This window comes from Athene noctua, chromosome 6, assembly GCF_965140245.1.
Source record: "Athene noctua chromosome 6, bAthNoc1.hap1.1, whole genome shotgun sequence".
Classification (NCBI taxonomy): domain Eukaryota; kingdom Metazoa; phylum Chordata; class Aves; order Strigiformes; family Strigidae; genus Athene; species Athene noctua.
Genome location: NC_134042.1, coordinates 14,451,344 through 14,471,729, shown reverse-complemented (window position 1 = coordinate 14,471,729; position 20,386 = coordinate 14,451,344). Strand labels below are relative to the sequence as shown.

The 20,386-nt window shown below is 44.3% G+C and overlaps 2 protein-coding genes across 2 annotated transcripts; both read right to left on the bottom strand.

Moving 5' to 3' along the window:
* Positions 1-2,143: 2,143 nt before the first annotated feature.
* Positions 2,144-10,992, bottom strand: SYNJ2BP (synaptojanin 2 binding protein). The gene is made up of 4 exons (XM_074909667.1): positions 10,779-10,992; positions 6,741-6,877; positions 5,116-5,211; positions 2,144-3,627 (listed from the first exon to the last, which is right to left on the bottom strand). Exons 1-4 carry the CDS (start codon positions 10,843-10,845, stop codon positions 3,487-3,489), a joined length of 441 nt encoding a protein of 146 aa, XP_074765768.1. The 5' UTR covers positions 10,846-10,992; the 3' UTR covers positions 2,144-3,486.
* Positions 10,993-15,575: 4,583 nt separating this feature from the next.
* On the bottom strand, positions 15,576-17,692 carry ADAM20 (ADAM metallopeptidase domain 20). Its single transcript, XM_074909165.1, is given in 8 exon segments — positions 15,576-15,909; positions 15,911-15,954; positions 15,956-16,151; positions 16,153-16,194; positions 16,196-16,336; positions 16,338-17,558; positions 17,560-17,644; positions 17,647-17,692. Coding segments are annotated over 8 exon segments (2,109 nt in total).
* Positions 17,693-20,386: the final 2,694 nt, after the last annotated feature.

Here is a 20,386-nt window from a genome sequence, read left to right as displayed (position 1 = left end):
TTCACCAAAAAAATGTTAAGGGTTTGCAGGTAAAAATGATATGGAAAACTCCTACTATATGGCATTGACATGCTCAGTAATGAGATTCTGCACGTGGCTGGGGTGTCTGGATTTTACAAAGCAGTACAGAAACACTCTAAAGGGTGCAGAATGGCAGAGAAACTACTTCAAGAGAAAAAGTATCTTACACTGAGAAACTTAAAGGGCACAGCTGGCTTCATTTCTTAAAAATAATGTGAGAAGGCAGGCAATTACAACACAGAAATCCTCTCACAGGGAGGGACTATCAGTTATTAGAGGCCTCTTTAATCTAGCACAGAACAACCTAACAAACCAGTTGCTGGAACCTAAAGGCAAACTGAAAGCAAGGCATCTTTCCCTCCCACACGCTCCTTTCTAGTATGTTTTAATTAAAAAATGCCAGAAGTAGTGCATCTTCCTATCTTCAGATCAAGTCTGGCGGCTCTTTCTCACTGTTATGCCTAAATCAAATCCATGTTATTAGCACATGCAATTCAAGAGACTCAAATGCCTAGAATATACAGGAAGTCAAAATAGATTGATTTGTCCCTAAACTATGGATATGAAAATCCAGGCTTCAGCAGGTCACTAAATTCACAATAAGGTTGAGGGAACAGATAAGAATGAGAAAGAAACATGGGGATTTAAGAGTTTCAGCTGCCCTCAGTACCAATGGTGACTGAGTTCTTAAAAAAACCCCAAACTTACAAATTAGGATGCTTTTTACATTTGTCTTCAGGATTTCAACTTAACTTTTTTTCAAAACCCAGAGATTTAAGTTGTAACAAAAGCTAAAACTTTTTCTGATTGCTTGCATTTACAAGCTGTCCTCATTAGATGTTCTTTTAATTCACTTCTTCCGCAATGACAGAAAACATATATGCAACATATATGCAGCATTCAGTGTAAAGATGAAACTCAAGGCTACAGAAACCTCACAGTGAAAAAGACTTTGGAAAACACACAAAATTTAGGTGAGACAGTCCAGCTGCTGTGAGAAGGTAGTATGAGCCACAGCTCACAGGAGACTTTGGGGTCAAGGTGTATTTTCCACAAGGATTTGGGGATTGGAAAAGGGATTGCGTGGCACTCCTCAGGCACTAGTTTGAAGGCAGTAGGCACAGAAAGGTGTTCTAGACCAGATGGTTTAAATTCTCAATAAAAACTACTCTTCAAACTTCTGAAAAAGCCACAGGGGTTAATGCTGTGGTATTAAAATTATTCAGTAATTGTGAAAAGAAATCCAAGAGGAACACTATGCACCAGAAGGGCTTTTTCTTGATCCGTAAGCCACATCAATTATCTGGGCATTGGATACAACCCTCCCCCCATAATAAAATGCCGGAAACACAGATGGCAATCATGTCTGAACAGTATCAAAATCCCAAAGCTCAAAGATGAAAAAAAACAAACAACGAAAAAAACGCAAAGGCTTTGCTATCTCTGCTTACTCCAATGGGAAATGAGTAATCACTCCCTTCCACAAATCCTCATCCTCCTAGCCAGTTCCACATACTCCCTCTCACAGAAACTCAAGTCGGGCAGGGACTAACAAGAGGTTTGTCCCAGACAGACCTTTTACTTACTGTCCACATCTTTATTCTGATGGCTGTAGTACAACAGCACCAACATCTAATCATCCACATTAATACACTCCACATGGACACCACATCCAGATATTCAGAGGAGGTCACAGACAAGCAAACTGGTTTGTGCTGCATCTGCAAAGCTCTGTCCGAACAGCAGCCCTTCTGCTATCAGGCAGAACTGGCTTGCAGGCCAAGGCAAGTCACCGCATACATCAGCCCAGGCCATCCAACACCAATATACGTTCACCAAACCTCAAGTCTGTTCCCAAAGTCCCCTAAGGACACTGAGCAAAATTCCTCCCATTTCCCCTTACACTAGAGCAGCATATAAGCCAAAGCAAGATTTCATGTGGTCTGAGTGCTCCAAAACACCACTGTGATTTAGGAACATCATGTATAACAGCCTACCATTTCTATCTCCAGCAGACGGCAGGAATACAGCCCTGAGCAAACACACAACAATTTCAAACACATCAGCAATGTTTGACTAGAAAAATAAGTAACAAGAGATAAGTAAAGCACCGAGACACCAGTTTTTCTTTGTTTGAATATATATATTGCATATGTGATTTTTTTGGCATCATACAGACCAGACCATGCATTTTGCTTTTCTTTTACAAAAACAACAAAACACATTGATTTCTTGGAGACAAGAGGAGGTTTTACCCCACAGAGCTCATGTCAGCTGAGGCATTTAAAACCATTCAAATCACAGTGAGGAGATGAGACCCTGCAGGTAAATTCTGCAACACGCTTTCCAGAGCCAGGGTCACTCCCTTTGGTTTTACTCACTAAGCCTTACACCCTGCCTTACACCTGCCAGCCTGTCTCCTGAATATCACATCAGTCTTCACAAACAAGAACAAGCCAGGACAATCCCAGCCTGCTCTTGGCTTCTCCCTTTCAATCATCCTAAGATTTTGTGACTGCAGACAGCAAGTTAGCTGCTACAGAAAACTTTATCTAAAATATTCCTCACACAAAAAAATAACCCCCAAAACAGACCTTTAACCTGAGAGATGCAGACTTCGACCCACTTGATGACTGGAGAGATTATTGCTTCATTACTAATTTAAAGACTCTTCTGTAGCCTTAGCATGCCCAGATCTCTTGCCAATGCTCATCCTTTTGATTCAGTTGTCTGCCTGTCTCTCTCCAAGTATGCTAGCATTTTGTGGAAAGCTTTCTTTTACAACTCTGACCCAAGAATGAGCAATCATTCTGACAAAGTATTTTTCTAGCAGCAGGCTTTTTTCTTTCCAGAACTGGCAGGATACCTCACCAACACTGTATACTACTGTTAAATCAGCAGCTACACTGATGATTTTACCTGTGAAACCACAGATTATGTTTTATACATTTTTCTTAAGGCATTTAATTAGCAACAACCAACAAAAATTCAATGGAAAAAATAATATACCCTCTTCATTGCTTCTTTTTATTCATGGTTCAGACAGGGATCATTAGTTTCAAGAAAAATTCAGTGGAAACAAGGCAAAGCCTGTAGTAAATATTTTTGATTTAAAACCACCCCAACCCCCACTCCCTTTAACCAAAAGTCACGTCTTAAAACATGGTATAGATGAGTGTTTGAAAGTTCATGGTGCAAAACAGAGGAGGATGGCAAAACCTCCTCAGATTAGTCAAAAAACCAGCTATCCCACTCTATACATAAACACAGTCACCGCCCTTCCCCTTTTCCTCTCTGCTTCCATCCACCCTGCAACAAAATCAATATATAAAGAACATCAGCAGCAGCTTTATGATAGGCAATGATCCTTTCTGACATCAGCCTGTGATAAGATCGTTGATTCTCTATCTTTAAATTACATAATCGCTGTGTAAAATACGCAGTGATATCCGAAACGTGAACTCTTCACATCCTCTGTCGATACCTCAGCAAGATCCAGACTGCTGCTGCAGCAAGCGCCAGGCCTGGCACAAGAATGGCTGCTAGAGGAAGCCCACCTGATTCTCCATCGCTCCGATGACTGACAGGGCCATTTTGTGGCTGCAACTACAATGAAAAAGAAAAGTATCTGTGTCAGAGCCATCACAGGAGACCCCCAGTTCTGTGTCGGGACAAGGTGGCTCTGTAAGGATGTGCAAGATGGTTTCCCCAGGCACCTATACACTCCACACATGGGAGAGTTAGAATGGCTTTGGATGGACTGAGCTTTTACTGCAGAGTACCCAGTCATCACCAGGCACCTTCATGTTTCTCTGCCACTTTGTAAGCTAGGACTAACAGCTGGCACTGGGTATGTCTCATACAGCAGAAGCAATGACACATAGACACCCAGTCATCCCTTGATGCACACCCAACCACACAATTTCTTGGTGTGTTTACCAGGAAAAGTGCATCACAAGTTCTCTCTGCTTTTCTTACCTGCCCTATGTACACTAGTCCAGAAAATTTACTCCTTTACTAAGGGAGTAGGAATGCGGCCTCAACTCACCTCTCCCTACAGGCTGATCAGTATTTCCTTTGTCAACTTCAATGCTAGCCAGGAATGTTCAAATTACAACAGTGGATTAAGGATTTCTCTCTTTCTGTATTCAAAATGGTGCTAGTATATTTTAATTAGCAGCCCACATTTCACAGAATCATAAAATCATTTAGGTTGGAAAAGACCCTTAAGATCATCGAGTCCAAATGTTAACAAACACTGCCCAGTCCACCACTAAACCATGTCCCTAAGCACCACATCTACACATCTTTTAAATACCTCCAGGAATGGTGACTCAACCACTTCCCTGGGCAGCCTGGTCCAATGCTTGACAACCCTTTCAATGAAGACATTTTTCCTAATATCCAATCTAAACCTCCCCTGGTGCGACTTGAGGCCATTTCCTGTTGTCCTATCACTTCTTACATGGGAAAAGAGACCCACACCCCCCTCGCTACAACCTCCTCTCAGGTAGTTGTAGAGAGCAATAAGGTCTCCCCGGGTCCTTCTTTTCTCCAGCCTAAACAAGCCCAGTGCCCTCAGCTGCTCCTTGTAAGACTTGTGCTCTAGACCCTTCACCAGCTTTGTTGCCCTTCTCTGGACATGCTCGAGCACCAAAATGTGTTCTTGTAGTAGTGGTGTGCACACACATCTCAACACTACCGTGAGTGATGACCTCTGAAACAAAAGGGGAGTTTTGTCTCTAGTAAGATTTTGGCTTATGAAACAAAACTGGAGAACATGATTCTGCCTCCACAGGCAAACCTTTACCTCTGAGAAAGGAGATCTGTGAGAAAACCCATACTCCAGGCAAAACAAAGACCTGGGAACGTCTCCAAACTCACCTCTTCACTAATACTGTTACATACAAGTAATGCACAAATAATTACAGCCGTGGTCAACTAGAGGAGGCTGTAGTTCAAATAAAATATGCATAATTGACAATGACCACCTGGACACGGTATTTTTATGCCTCAAGAAATAGAGAGCTATCCACCAGAGAAATCAGTCTAAACTGAGCCAGAAGTAACCCTAAGAAACAGGTTAAGACATACCCTGCGCTGAATCTTCAGAGACACGTCACAGCCTGCGTTCCTGAACAGTTCCACAGCATCCTTGTGCTGCAAATCCTTCAAGTCTCTGCCATTGACCTAGCAAAAAGGGAAAAGGAGAACCAGTTGCTGAAGGGCAAAAAGCAAATTTTTAATGATGGAGGCTAATAGGAAAGCTAGGAGATAAAAATCTTCCTCTTTCACAAAACTCTGCATTTGGGGCATGATATTATCATCAGCAAGATCCATACTCATCTATTCATATTATAGATGTATTTTTATATGTTGAGACATAATATGAGAAACTCCAAGCCAAAACACAGAGGTACTGAAAAAAACTACCTAGAAGCAAAATCAGAATATAAGACAACAGTTGTTTTCAATAGCAGCTTCTTATGTTGTTGCTTTACTGGAAACAAATCAAAGGTGTAATTCTGACAGCTAATGAAAATAAAAGTGCAGCTACAGCAAAATTATTATTATGAGTCTTTCCCACATTGTTCCCTCTACTGGTCCACCTTTGAAACCTTTCTGTCTGAAAGAGTGTTGTAAACATATATTTAAAAGCATACTCATGTACCAAAACAAAACAAAGACTTACATACATATTGGCATCCACTTAGAAGTGTTAGAATTTTTCTTAATTTAAAATAATATCTCATGGCAGAAGGCTTAACAACCTACTTGATTTCATTCGCTAACTGATGATATCCATCCTAATCTTTCTTTTTCATTCCCACTACCCCTAACTGTATCCCCTGAGATCACATCCAGTGCCTCCATTCTCTTGATATTTAGATTGCTCCAACACAAGTACGTAAATATTAAACTGTCAAGAAAAGAGAGGATAATATTCTCTGTTTAACTTACTATCATTTTCTGGATCAATAATAGGCTACAACTAGTGCAAGGCACTCTATAGAGGCTAACAAGATTACATGTGGAACATAATAAGCAAGTATAAAATAAAGGTGTATTAAAAGATCATGCATCACACTAGGAGAGGTTACTTCTTCACTTATCACTTTGTAAAGCGTATTGTCTTGTATGATTGCCAACTGTCTGAAGAACCAGTGGAACTGAACCTCAGTCACTTTAAAACATTCTTCTAAAAGGAGAGACTGCCTGTATTATTCCTGATGAACTGAAATTAAAAGTTTTGTGGCCTAGAAGTTTTATAGCCCCCTATATTTTAAAAATCCCCCTAAGCAAAAGGATCAGTACTCGTGGACTACCAGTCAAAAAAATGGAAATTTAATAGGTGGAAGACCTTTATTTACATTGTGTAAATGACTGTCAATTGCGAGCAAGAGAAGGTCTGATGGATTCTAAAACCTTAGGGAGGCAAGTCACAGAGGAAATACAAACACAGAACCAAGGAGCGCTTCTGAGACAAATCAAGAATGCAGAAGAGATGGGCCCATGTCTAGAGGCACTCATCTCCCTAGTGCTCAAAGCTCTCCCCATACCCCCAAGATAGCTCCCCCATGGAGTTTGCTCAGCATCACCTAATTCCATTCATCACATCCCTCCTCTGCATGCACTGCAAACAGGAAACCTGCATCTCATATCACATCACCGGTCACTGTATTTCAAGAACACACAGGGCAACAGAAGAAAGGGCTTACCGCTAAAATTTTATCTCCTTCTTGTAACCGGCCATCAAGGTAAGCTGCCCCATCCTTTTTGATCCGGCTGACATAGATGCTGCTGTCATTGGAAATGTACTGCTGATCTGTCCCACCAACAATGTTGAAGCCCAGCCCTAAGGTAAGCCAAAGAGAAAGCTGATGAGAAAAAGCTCAAAGCTTCAGACATTCTTGCTGTTGCTGGGGTCTGTACCCTCCTACATTGTCCTGTTTTCTCCACCTTACTACAACTCACAGCACACAAACCTGCACCACCCTTTCCAACCATCACTGTCTAGAAAAATTATTCTTATGGAGCTGGTCTTGAAAGCAGAAGAGAGACTCTGAATGCCTGGGGGTCAAGATGTTTCATTCCATAAAGCATCCATGAGCCGTTTTCAGGTGGGTGTTGGGGAATACTGAGGGACATGCCATCATTTCTGTGATGCTGATTCCGCCCTCAGCAGGAATATGCCTCTTCAGCACAGCATGAAAGAAAGCATTCTGCATTTCACAACAGGCTATAGTAAATCATTACCTTTCAGCAACAAGAAATCATGCCTGACGAGCATTTCATGAGCTGGGAAACAGTTAGGAAAGGCAAGGAGCATTAGACCCTGTCTACAGATGAGGAAACAGGCAAGTGGAGCTGGGTGACCAGTCGGAGGTCACCTAGAGCTCAGAAGACTACCCTTCCACATCTCAGGAGCTAGAACTGGCATCCTTCACCCCCAAGAATAAGATTAACTTCAAGGCAGCTACTTCAAATTGTGTGTAATCACTTTGTTGTTTCAGGAATTCAAAACACGACAGGAAATGAAGACAAAGTTCTCAGATTTAAAGCAAAACAAAAAGGAGTATATATACATTAAACAAAGCTGATGTCCACTTCACATTTTTGTTATGTTTCATGATGTTCTTTAAAGTAAGCCTCAATTAGAGATCTCTAGCTAGAATCAGATGCTGGATTAAAGCTCACTTAAAGATTAAGACTTTTTGTTTCACTGAAATCCAGAGGAACAGACTGAATTCAAAATCTGGAAAACCAGAGGTTATGAGAGCACATTCCCCACTGTACATGCAGCTAAGTTTCTCTGTAAATAATAATATGTGACAAGGGATGGGAAAGATTCCCTAAGAAGGGGCTTGCAATGCAAAATGAAAGAAAAGTCAATGAAGAAGAAGAAAAAAAATTCAAATATACTACCAAAGTAAACAGAGAAAAACAAAACCTTTCTTTTTTTCTGACATAAACCAGACATTCAGAATCTATTGTCAAGAACAACTGAAGGCAGATTCTCTCCACCTTCGAGCAGGCTGATTTATTTATTTTCCCTTTCTTACTTTCTATCAAAGTTGGGACTAGAAACTTGGAGAAGGAGAGTTGCAAATGAAAGTAAAACCACCTTGTGCCTACTAGGAAGCAGCATTTTACATCAGTCATAGGAGATCAAAGGATGCAAAAGATGAGTCATACTATTTTAAGTGTGCATCTACAGCTGGGAAGAAAGGAAATATTAACAGCAGTCTTGCCACATCTCTTTTTCCTTTTTTTTTCTCCCCTTCCTGGCAGCTTTAGACAAATGAGGAAGAAAATGGAAGCGGCAGCAGATTGAAGAAATACTGACATTTCAGCTAGACTAATATCTATTCCAAGAAGGAATAGTTGTGCACACCTTTCAAGGGAATTAAAAAAAAAAAAAAAATTTTCCATGAAGCCAGTAAGCTGGGAACAGGAGGAATCAATACTACAGAAAGTACAAGGTTTAATCAACATTTATTAAACAGACAGAAGGAAGGAACCAGTTTCAGAACACATTGATTCTCACACACATACAAAACCTCCCATATATATATATATATATACTTAAAAAGTATACATTTTGCAAATTTCCACCCACGATGGGAAAAGTAATCAAAAGCCATAGCTTTTGCAACAAAAAGAAGCAGCAGTTCATGCTAGACCAAGTATTCACAGGGCTTTTTCAAAGTGCCTTTCCAGCATTTCCACTCTGGCTAAAAATATCTTCCCTATCATTCCTGGAGTTCTCTGCTGTTCTCCCCTCTTCCAGTTCATGAAGCCACAGAAACACCACACAACCGGGAGAAAAGGAGCAAAGGGAAGAAGAGAGCACATGGCACTAAATCCCTTGTCTTCAAGGGACCAGTAGTGGAATGGCAGAGCTTTAAAAGTAGGCTCTGGTCTAAACTTCTGACCCTCCGTATGCCTCATTTATGCTCCTGAAACTTAAAAAGACATTTTAAAAAATCATGATTGATAGGATTAGGAAAAGAGAGATTGAATAATATTGCAAATTGAACCGATTAAGTTATTCGCTTTTCCATAAACCCAGATTTTTCTACCTAATTTCAGTCTAGTACCTCAGAAGGAAATTTGAAAAAGAGAGACATATACATACACTGCTTTGCCACTGTAAATACATTCACCTCCTCAGCAAACTTCTACCAGAGATGTTCAGCATCAGACCTATTTTAGAAAGCTGCAGTCAAAACTCTGATTACAGAGATTAAAGGATTACACTGTGCTTTACAGATAACAGCATTTTGTTCCTTCCACAGAAGTGAATAATAATTCACATGGTAAATCAAGGTCGTCAGGGGCTGTAGGACCTTCAAATCAAGTGACATAGTTAGAACCTAACTCTAAAAATACACAGACCATCTTAATGACGGGACAAATGCTGCTTGTGGTAATCTGATTTAAATTGCTGTGACCACATTCAAGACCTCTCAGCTCTGCCCTTCAACATCCCCTTCCACCTCACTCAAAATTTCAGGTTCCCGAATGTATGGAAACAGCCTTCCCCTCAGAAATGGTTTCGTTTAAGCCAATAATTTTCACTGACAAGTACGGCTTCATTAATTTGAGCTTGTGGCTGTGCACGCAGGTTCCAGACCGCTGGCCACTTGGGCAAGCAGGGGATGCAGAGGGCTGCCTGCTGGGCTCACCCTTTGGGTTGTGATCACTGACACGGGGGCCAGGACAGACCCCAGCCCTGCATGGGAACAACCTTCACCCCGGAGAAAGGGAACCAACACGTACACCAACGACGCGGGTGCTGCGGGTCCTTGGGGGACCCATGGAGCCGAGGCCGACCAGCAGCTGCACCCAGCAGTTGTGCTGACAGAAGGGCTGGGGCGTTTTCTTTCATACTCGTTTTAATTAAAGACAAGGCTTCGTACACCAAAGTACAGAACCTCCCTGGAGCCCGGGGTTCTTTGGAGCCAACCTTTTGCTCCAGAGCCGTACATTTGGCTCTAACTTGCCGCACTTCTCGAAGTGCGATTTGAACGGCATCATAAATCCTGTAAAAATATGAGGGTGGAGAGGCATCTGCGGGCCTCCAGGAGAGCACACGCTGCTGTGACAGGAAAAGCAAAGCCCAAAAAATGCCCCACAGGCTGCCCCGTTCCCTCTCCCTCACCACCCCGAAGCCCGAGCAGTTAACATAAACCTGACAGTACAGGGTATGGTCAGTTCGACTAACGTTTTTCAAAACGCCCCCTAATTTGGGTATCCGAGAGGGCTCAGTGCTGAGCACCTGCCGGGACAGCAACAGGAGCGGCACCGGCGAGGGCGAATCCTGGGGAAACCAGAGGCGAGCTGTCCCGCCCGAGACACCAGCCGCAGCCGGTGCTCCCGGCCGCTGCTCCCACAGAAGACAAAGCCTGGGCCAGCCAGCTCTCCCGCACGCAGGTCACGGGCTTTTCCCGCGGCAGACTGTCCGCCGCGGCCGCTTTCCACGGGCACGCCGTGGCAGGAGGGTCCGTCGCGGCCGGGAACCCCAGGGCTGCCGCCCCAGCGCCTGGGAGCGGGCCCTGCGCTCCCCGGCCCGCCCCGCCGGGACCCTCCCGCCGCCGCCCCAGCGTCCGCTGAGGCCCCCCCGGCCCAGCCCCCGCCGCCGCTCCCGCTCCGGCCTCCCCGCCCCGCCGGGGGCTGCGCAGGCCTCGGCGCGGCTGCCCCGGCCCGGGAGAAGCCGCGGGCCCGGCGAGGGGCGGCCGGCGCCGCCGCCTTACCTGAGGGTCTGCGGGTGAGGCTGATGACCTCCTCGAAGAAGCCGCCGCCCGCCACGCTGCCGTTCATGCTGCGGCCTGAAGGTGCAGTGGGCTCCCGGGGCAGCCCGCTTTCGTTTCCTCGGCCGCCGCCGGAGGGCCGCGCCGCGGAGCGCTGGGAGTTGTAGTCCGCGTCCGCGCCGCCCGGGGACGGGGCCCCGCTGCCAGCCAGCGCCTCCGGCTCGCCGCGGGCAACCCGAGCCTGGGGCCGGCGGGCGAAGCCGCGCCGCCCGGGGGCCCCCGCCTGTGCCCGGCCCGGCCCGTGCCCGCGGAGCCCGGCCCTCAGCCCGCCGCCGCCGTGCCACGGGAAGCGGTGCCGGTAGGCGCCCGGCGTGCGGCTCGGGCTGAGGGCCCGGGGGCCGCGGCGGCCTGAGGAACGGGGCTTCTCCCGGTACCCGCCGTGCCGGGCTCTCGCCGCCGAGGAGGGGTGGGCCCTGGGGAGCCCTCCCTGCCCGCCAGAGTGGGCAACACAGCGTCCTCCTGCCCGCAGGCACCAGCCCCTGCCCCGCGGCTTTGCCTGGCCCCTGCTCCGCTCCCCACGTTTTTCCTGAGGGTTAAGGAGCGGGTGGCAGTTTGCTGGGGGGATGCGGGTGACCTTCTCCCAGCCCTTTTAACTGGCCACACATCAAACTGAAAAGCAGATCAGACAGAGATGGGCAGAAGCAAAAGCCCACTACAGAGAGCATCCATGCCAGCTCCTAGTTATCCTGCGAATCAGTACAGGGAGCCTTAGATTCAGAACCACAAATAGCAAGCACACAGAACTACTGTGCTGACCACCACTGCTGGGAACAATACCTGACTGTATTCTACAGAAAGTGTTCAGTTTGAGGATTTGTGACATTTTCTCAAAACTACAGAACAGATAATTACCTACCAATAGAAGGCAAAGTAGTTCAGCTTTCCATCTAACAGAGGAGCCACTTGAACCTGGGACTCCTGTACCCTCAGGGAGTTCTTGAACCACTATATTATTGGGAAAAAGATAGCAGGGCAAAATTTATCTCTACTTATTTCCTTATTAAACTTTACCCTTATCTTTTTCAGCACCTGCTGCAAGCATGGCAATACAGATAATGACAACAGGGAACAGTGACCAAGGCCTGGTGCAATTTAATTACCTAACTGCTTGGCACTACTGGGACAGCCCCGTCTACTCATTGCAGGAACTTTTCTGATGAAAATGAGAACCGAGTGCTCTGGTCCTCAGTGTTACACTACCAATCTGTCTGGTACTGCAGTACAGATAAGTATTTTTGACTGCATTCATTCAAAGATTATGTTTGGATTCCTCAATTTAACAGGGAGAGGCAGCCTCGGTGCTGGATCTCTGGATTAGAGGAAGAGTGTGCCACAGGCCTTAATGCTTAGTTCTAACACTCAGTTTAGCACAATTGTCTCAAAGGTGGGAGACAGGCATTCAGGGCCAAATTACACCTTCCATGATGAGCAAAGTCTATCACAGGAGGATTTCTTAAACCATTAAGCACAGCATTCAGATTCCTACCTGTTTCCATCCAGTTCCCACAGTTACATTGTCCTGGATATCTATACTTACTTTTAGCCAATGATTAAGATGACTGGAAAGCAGAACTTGCACAATGTCCATCAATTATTTTTTCTTCAAACTCAGGTTCTGCTAATATAGTACTTGGCAAACTCCTTGAAGATGCATACTGTTCCTTAGCAGCAGTTTTAATGTATTTTAGAGATTACAGTCTTGGCTTAGAACAAAAACAATTTTATCCTGATCTGAAATTAAAAAAAAAAACTCTTAATACTGCAGTTAGAAGTCTTGTTAAGCCAAGACATGATTTCAAACAAGAAACATGGGTAAATCATTGTTGTCACTTACTCCTAGGCAGCTCCACCCACCACCTCTGGCCCGCCACATGCTAACAGGTACTTAAGACTTAACACCTTGCTGCACTGGCACAGACCATTTCATGTGTCTTCATAGTCAGATACTTCCCTCCAGCACCATTTAATATACTAGGCTGACCCACATCTCTTGGGAGATGGTGCAGCAGCATTTGCAGGCTGCCTTTTCCATGTACAAGTGACTTAAACGTTAGCCAAGTTCTCACATCCATTTAAAAAGGCAATTAAAACTAGGAGGAAAAAAAAGGGGGTAGCCAGAAAGATTAGGACTTGCACCTTCAAACCACAGTAGGATATTTTTCACAAACCACCAGAAATACCTAGTTATTCGTTGCTATGGTGAAATCAGAAACAACAATATTTTCAAGGCAAAAACCTTACTGAGGGAGCTCACACATTTTATAAAAACACAGACTAGGTTTTTTGGGATGCATGTTTGTCTTTATCATATGGTCTAAACAGAAATAGAAGAAAAGCATACAGAAATACTCCTGTCCAAAGTTTGCTGAAAGCCTCCTCCCAATTTACAGTCATAGCTTTTTAGATCAATCCTTAAGTACAGAGAAAAATGGAAACTACAGCATTTTATGGCTTTGTCTCATCCAAAATTTCATTTGTAAGTAAGCTTTCTAGCCTAAATTGTACTTTCATTTACACCTCTGTCTCTTCAGTATGCAGGTCTGTAAGTAAGAACTCACTAAGTGTCTCTCCAGTCTCAGCATCTTGGCAATTTATGGTACACTATCCATCAACAACAGCAGGCCATCACGGTGGCAGCCTGAGACTTCTGCCACTGATCTTTATGCATTTAAAAAGAAATAAAAAAGTCTACCAGTACTTACCAGTTGTGCATAGCTAATTGGAAGGTGCTGGGTGTGGTGCTTGTGTCAGTTTTTAGCTCCATCTTTCACCTCAACCACATTCCCTATCTATCACATGTCCCTTGCTTCTCACACCTGAATTAAGATTTTTATTTCTGAGGAAAAAAACCCCAAATGACAATTCTTCCCCCCCACCACCAAAAAAACCCATCTCTGGTTATAAGGAATATATTTGGGGTGTTAGTCAAGGGGCAGTTATCTTGTCTTGACAAAAATGCAGAATTAAGTTTTCTTCATTTAATGGAAACTAGCCATGTTGTACCAGGACAATAAGCATAGCCTGCTGAACAAACACTGTGTTACCTCATTTCCCCAGATAAATACAGATAACAATTTAGTAACAATTACAATTGTTATTGACAAATAATTGACAAATATTTAACAATTTAATAACAATTTAATTTGCTTTAGACAAAAAGGCATGAAGAACCGTGAATGACATCCCTTGTACTTCACATCCAATAATAATGAAACCAGCCCTTTTTGAATGCAGAACACAATCATTTTTTAAAAAACCCAAACATACAGGAAAATGTGTATTCTAAAAAAATAAATGTCATACTTGGGAGAGAACAAGAGTTGACCATCATCATTTGGGAAGAGCGACCTACAGCTTTCTTCCCAAGTGTTACGAGTATTGAGGTACTTATCTTACCTTTATAGAATGTTTGCTAAAAATGTGGTCTTTGCTTTTCAAATACAGATAATTCTTTTGGTAGCAGACAAGTGTATTATAGCCCTTAATCCAGAAACACCAGTCCTTTGAAAAAAAAGTTTTCACTGTAAATATGCACTAGACTCCTCTTGATGCTGATCTGGTTGAAAGACGTAGTCACTGCTATAATATAAATAATAAAAGTTATTGAATGGAATTTCCACATCCCTTGTATTTTATCATGTTAGACACATTTTATCTCATGTTAAAAAATGAAAAATGCAGTGCTTCTGTGTGGCACTCCATAGAGCTGCAAGGAAACGTTCAGTAAGAGCTTAAGCAGCAACTGCATAGTAAGCCAAGAGAAACCCCCTGCGATAGTTAGATAAAACATCTATCAAATATTGCAGGAATTCGGGGGGGATGGGATGACAAGACACAGTTGCACAACAGTTCCAGATATTTTAGAAATCCAGTGAACTAATGCAACCTCACAGACAGCTCCTCTTAGTGACAATAAAATACATTGCACTCCTCAGAAGAGCTCAGCAGTCAAGGTACTGGAAAGTTTCCAGAAAAGAAGGACAATTTGTTCTTCTGAAATGTCAGGTTGGTGTCACTACACTTTTGATGTAATTCTTATGGTTCAGATACGCTTTCTGGCGTGATCTGGGTAATACTTCTCTACTGTCTCACAAAACAAGGACTCTCTTCCCTGGGATCTGAAGGGCTACTCCCTAGAAACAGCTGGAAGGGCTTATGCCACAAACACCTGCATCTCACTGCAATAACCTGTTTCTTGCCTGCATGTGTGTCACAGATGTGCATTAAAAGGAGACTGCAAGAGCAATTTTTTCTCTTTGGTTATTAATGACTAACCAAAGCAAGATGTTCACTTACCATCTTTCTCCCTGAACTGGAGAAAACTTCAGATGAAGGAGTAGATTGGAGCAAATAATTTAACTGCACCTGTTTTAAGAAGTTTACATTTGTAAACTGTTGCTATGTAGCATAAGCACCATACCTACAGTTTACTTAACTACTTCGGTTTAAGAGCTCAAGGTGCAAAGAACAGCATGCTGTATTGCCTGCATTTATTAACTTAAAATAAACAAAGATAACATTTACTCTGCATTTAATGATATCTCATGAGATTAGAACTATTCAGAACATGTTGAATTATTTTGATGAGTTATCAGCTGGCTCTACTCAAAGGAGATTTCCCCAGGAGCATACAAAGTTACTGCTTGTTGGTCTTCAGCAAGTGCTTTGTGGTGGATTTTGACTCACTAGCAGGTGTTCTCCTTTAGGAATTGCTGGCATTTCCAGTATTTGAAACAACCACTATAATTTTCTGAGGAACTGGGCCTCTTTCCTCCTAAGCCATCCCACTATTTCACATTTACAAAATATGATAAGGGTTACTCCAAAGATACAGAGAAGGAGAAGACTAAGTGGTGCTACTCCTATTTTTGCTCTCCAAAAAATCTCCCTGGCTGGAGGGGGTCCACGGTTAATGCTACCTCCAAATCCTTCCCATTCACAATATGGAGGAACCCAGCCATACCTGCAGTGACAGTTCTTATGATTGTTACACACTCCTCTGACATGACACTTTGTCATATTATGGTTGTAGTTCGGCAGTGAGATGCTGGTACATGTCCTGTTGATACAAATCACTACTACATGGCGTGCCATCTGCCACAGCTCCCACATCAGCTATTTGGTACCCCTACATGATATTCAAGAGCCCAACACTTTTTATCCGCAACAAGGGTTTGGACTAGTGTTACGTGGTTCTGCAAGGCAGGCAATTTGTGTATGTTCTCACACTGGATCCTACCACACAAGATATCCTCAATCCTGCATTTTGTATAATGGATATTGTTACAAATACCACAATTCCCAAACCGGTCACCCTGCTTTGAAGCAGTCTAAAGGAGCGACCCTGGCTTGTTTGCTGGAGATGCTGGCACTCTTTAGTGTGGGAAGAACATTTTCCTCAATAGCAATAAGCACTATCTTTGCAAGGGGTTCTATCTTGTACATAAACGTCTGGTGGGCACCACAGGGATGTCCCGTTGCAATACTCTGGCAGGTCAGTCACCAGTACTTGCTCTGCAGAGTCTTCCTGCTGGAAGGACCTGGCAGCCTTTGCAGCATTTTCCAGAAGCACAGACCGAACCTGCAGTGAATGTACAGTTCGGGTGGCAACAAGGATCCTTTCTGCAGTTCGACTCTGAACCACAATCAAATTTCCCTCCACTTTCTATCTTACTCCCACAGTATTCATGCTTCATGGTGTAGGAAGTGCCAGGTGCTGACAGTTGACAAATGCAGCCAACGCCACGCCTAAGCAGGTCAAAATAGTCTTTATAACTGCAGTCACTGAACACATCAGTGTCAATAACACTTTTGTACATGATGCATTTCTTTTGTCTACATTTACAGCCCTGTTCATCATAGCACATGCCAAGAGTATGGCCCAGCTCATGAACAAATGTGATAATGAATGAGGACAGCTTGCTATCAGTGAAGGAAACAACTGCTGATGACCACTGGTTATTACACATGGACCCTAGAAACGCCAATCCCAGGCTCCTTCCAAAGCGCTGAAATGCAAATAACTGAGCGGTATCATGGCTCATCCGTGGAGACAGGTCTGTCCTTCGCCATTTGTTAAAGTCATCAAGTGCCTTGTTGGCAGAGTTAGTAATGTTTATAAGTTTGCTTTTGGTCCAGACCTCCAGTCCCACAAGAAACAGCCAAACAGAAAGCTGTTCATACAGAGAGTCCCCAGTGTGGATTTCTATGACTTGCCTCAAGACTACAGATTCATTCCTGCCTGACTTCACAAACCGCACATTGTCCATGACCACTACCATCTTCGCATACCTGACGTGTGTCCACCAGTCCTTCAGCATCTCCTCCTCCACCCAGGGGGCCTTGAGCCATGGCAGCAAAGCCTTTTGGTGCTGCAGCTCCTCTGGGGTCAGCCCGCAGGTGGGGCCCACAGAGTTGCTGGCCTCCTCCCTGGGGTAGAGGATGTGCCAGAAGGCCAGATTGTCAGGGATGGGCTCGATCTCGTAGGTGCCATCCTCCACCCAGAGCAAGCTGTGGAGGCTGCTGCCACAGGTGCTGAGGGCCACAAGGGAGCCAGGGCTTCCCTGGTAGAGGCAGTTGTCCTGCACAAAGGGGTGCTGCTCCCAGCAGGCCCCGTCCTTGCCATAGGTGACCAGAGCAAAGGGGCAGGAGACCAGGTCCTGCCTGGGCCGCAGGTTCAGCACTCACGGCTGCCCCACCACCTCCAGCCAGTAGGACACTGCCAGGGGGCCGGTCAGCACGGGGGCTCAACTGCTGTGGCACCATCACCCACGTGGCAGTGACAAGCAGCTCCCCAGACAGGTCCCCTTGATAGCAGGGCACCCTGCCAGGCCCAGCAGCGCCAGCAATGCCCCCATCACCACTGCACTGCCCCACTGTGTGAGGGGATGGAGCCTGGAAGGGCCCTGCTGGGGGGAACCAGCCCGAGGCCTCCAACCGCTGAGGAGGAGCGCCTGCATTGCCACCACCTTTGCCTTCCCCCTGGGCAAACGGCCTCCTGCAGCCTGCAGGTGTCTCTCAGAGGGTTGGGAGAGTGCCTCAAGATATCCAGCCCCTGCTCTTTGTGCAGGTACAGAGACTCTTACGGAGAGGAACAAATAAATTAGCCTACCACAAGCACGTTCCCAGCTTTTTATAATCTTCATTTTCAAATTAATGGGTGTTTCTCCTGAGCAGACATAGCAAGGAGGAGGCCCAGCTGAGTTTCACAGTCCTTGTCACAGATGTTTACGTTGAGAAAAAGGATCACCTGGTTAGGCCACAAGGAGGGAAATCTGTTTTAATAGCTCAGAGGCTGGCTTTTGCTTTGTTCACTTCTTTATTAAAGGCTAATTTGTGAGTGAAGATCAGGAACAGACTATTTTAAGTCAAAAGAGTATTTGGAAAAACTCAGGTCTGTCACGAAAAAGTACAGAAATACTAATCCTAGTAACCAGCTAGGAGACAGCACTCCTTGGTGCCCTTTCATAGCATATGCCTTACTATAGCAACTACAGCTACACACACCCCTCCCAAGAAAAAAGGTAGAACCAGAGAGAAATTCACTTCCACTACGTTCAATAATACAAAGGCAATCTAATAACACCAAGTATAAAAGCATAAAGCCTGTTTACACCACAGCTGCTACACACCTACAGCAATGTGCCTTAATTACAGACATCATTGAGGTAACAGCCCTTTTCCACATCATGGCTTTTCTAAAGGTGTGTGCTTGCAGAGCACTGGGAAGAGAGCGCTTACCAGTACACCTTGGCTGCCATCCCTGTTTTAGGGAACAGCTCCATCAATACACAACCATAAGACACTGATTTGGATTATGGTAAGACAGGATGTCCTGTGCAGCACAGCTATGCACACTGGATTTTTTGGCACACGGTGCTGGGATTTAACACAGCCACAGCTGTTATTTTTGGGAACTCTTCACAACTTTCTTTTCAGCACTGAAAGCATGTCTAAGATGAAGTTCAACCTGCTATAGCCCTTACCTTTCTCAGCTGCAGGAGGTGCACCCTCCCACCATGCCATCTCTATTGCAGGGATCCTGCCTTTCAGCACTAACTTCTGATTGCTGATCATCACCCTGGCATGGGCAGCAACACAACCATTCAAACTGCCCGAGACAGACACTGCCCCTCAGGAGGCTAAACAGAGGGATCAGCTGGCAGAGTGCTCAGAGCCTCCCTCTGCTGCCTCACACCCCAGGGACCAGAGCAGGCACATGGCAGGCCTAACCAACAGATGTGAGGTTGCCAACAGTTGTCCAAAGGGGCTTGAGATTCTGTGAACTGGCATCTTGCTCATTTACTGCAGATGTGGTCAGCATAAGTAGCATACACCTTGTAATACAGTACCTCAAATTAAAGGAATGAAAACAGGAAACCTGCTTCTATTAGGATCTTTCTAGATATACAGGTAGAAAGATCCTTCTAGATATCCATAATTGTACATTGTTTGAAATTTATCACTGTTTTACCTAAAAGTGAACAAAATTGTGACCTGTTAGCCTTAAATTTATTTTCTTATTAGTTTGAATTTTAAAATTACAGAAACCATTTTCTGTGAAGTCTTTTATGTACAGTTAGTTGTTGAATAATTGTCCCATTTTTCAATTATCAGTTTTGTATTCCAAGGCTGAGAACTACGTCAGATTATGTCTTTTGCAATAAATATAACACAGACCACAATAACTATAATAGAAAAATCCTGTTACATAATCTTTGTGTGCAGTGTCTGTAGAGCTATTTTTAAATGCATACTTCTGCTGTGTGATCACTCCTTAAGTTATAGAAAGGCCCTACTAAATTGCTCTGCCAACTTGCTAGAGACGTGTCATACCTCACCCCAGGAGTTGCCTACTACTTTCTCTTTTAATATAAACATAATTATATAGTTAGGATTAGAAAGTACTCTGGTTCCATTGTTGAACTCATGGCAGGGTATACTTAGAGGGAAGTATCAACATAAGTTTGCAACACTGCGTTGAGCTCCTAGCAAGCCCTTCACCACTGAGGTTACATAAAAAGGGATGACACTGTTGTGTTCAGGTTACCTGTACTCTGATCAGGTAAAGACCAAAGGGGACAGAAGGAAAGATTCCCATTATATGACAATGAACAGGTTGGAAGAGAAAATGACTGACCTTATAGCAGAGCAGGGAAAAAATACCACAGTAATCTGTAGCTACTTCAACTGCAAAAACATTTGTTTGGCAGGTGTAACTGGCTTTCTCATGATGCATCAGTGTTCTTCACATTTTTTTCAATCTTGTAGCCCCCTAAAATTTCCAGTAAAGGTGCAAGCTCCTATGGAATTGAATCCTACCAGCAAGAGGTTTACTTTTCTCACTTACCTTCCGTAGAGTCTTTAGGAACAGGTCACAAAACCCCAGCAGCCTTGTTGACCACAGGTTGAAATCCACTGTCCTGGCAGAAAGAAATGAAGCCTTCTGACTGCTGAGAGATCAACAGCACATCATAACTCATTCCACTGGGAAAATTTCTCCCCACCCACCCACCCGTCCATCCATGATCTACATTAGGCTACAGAAGGAC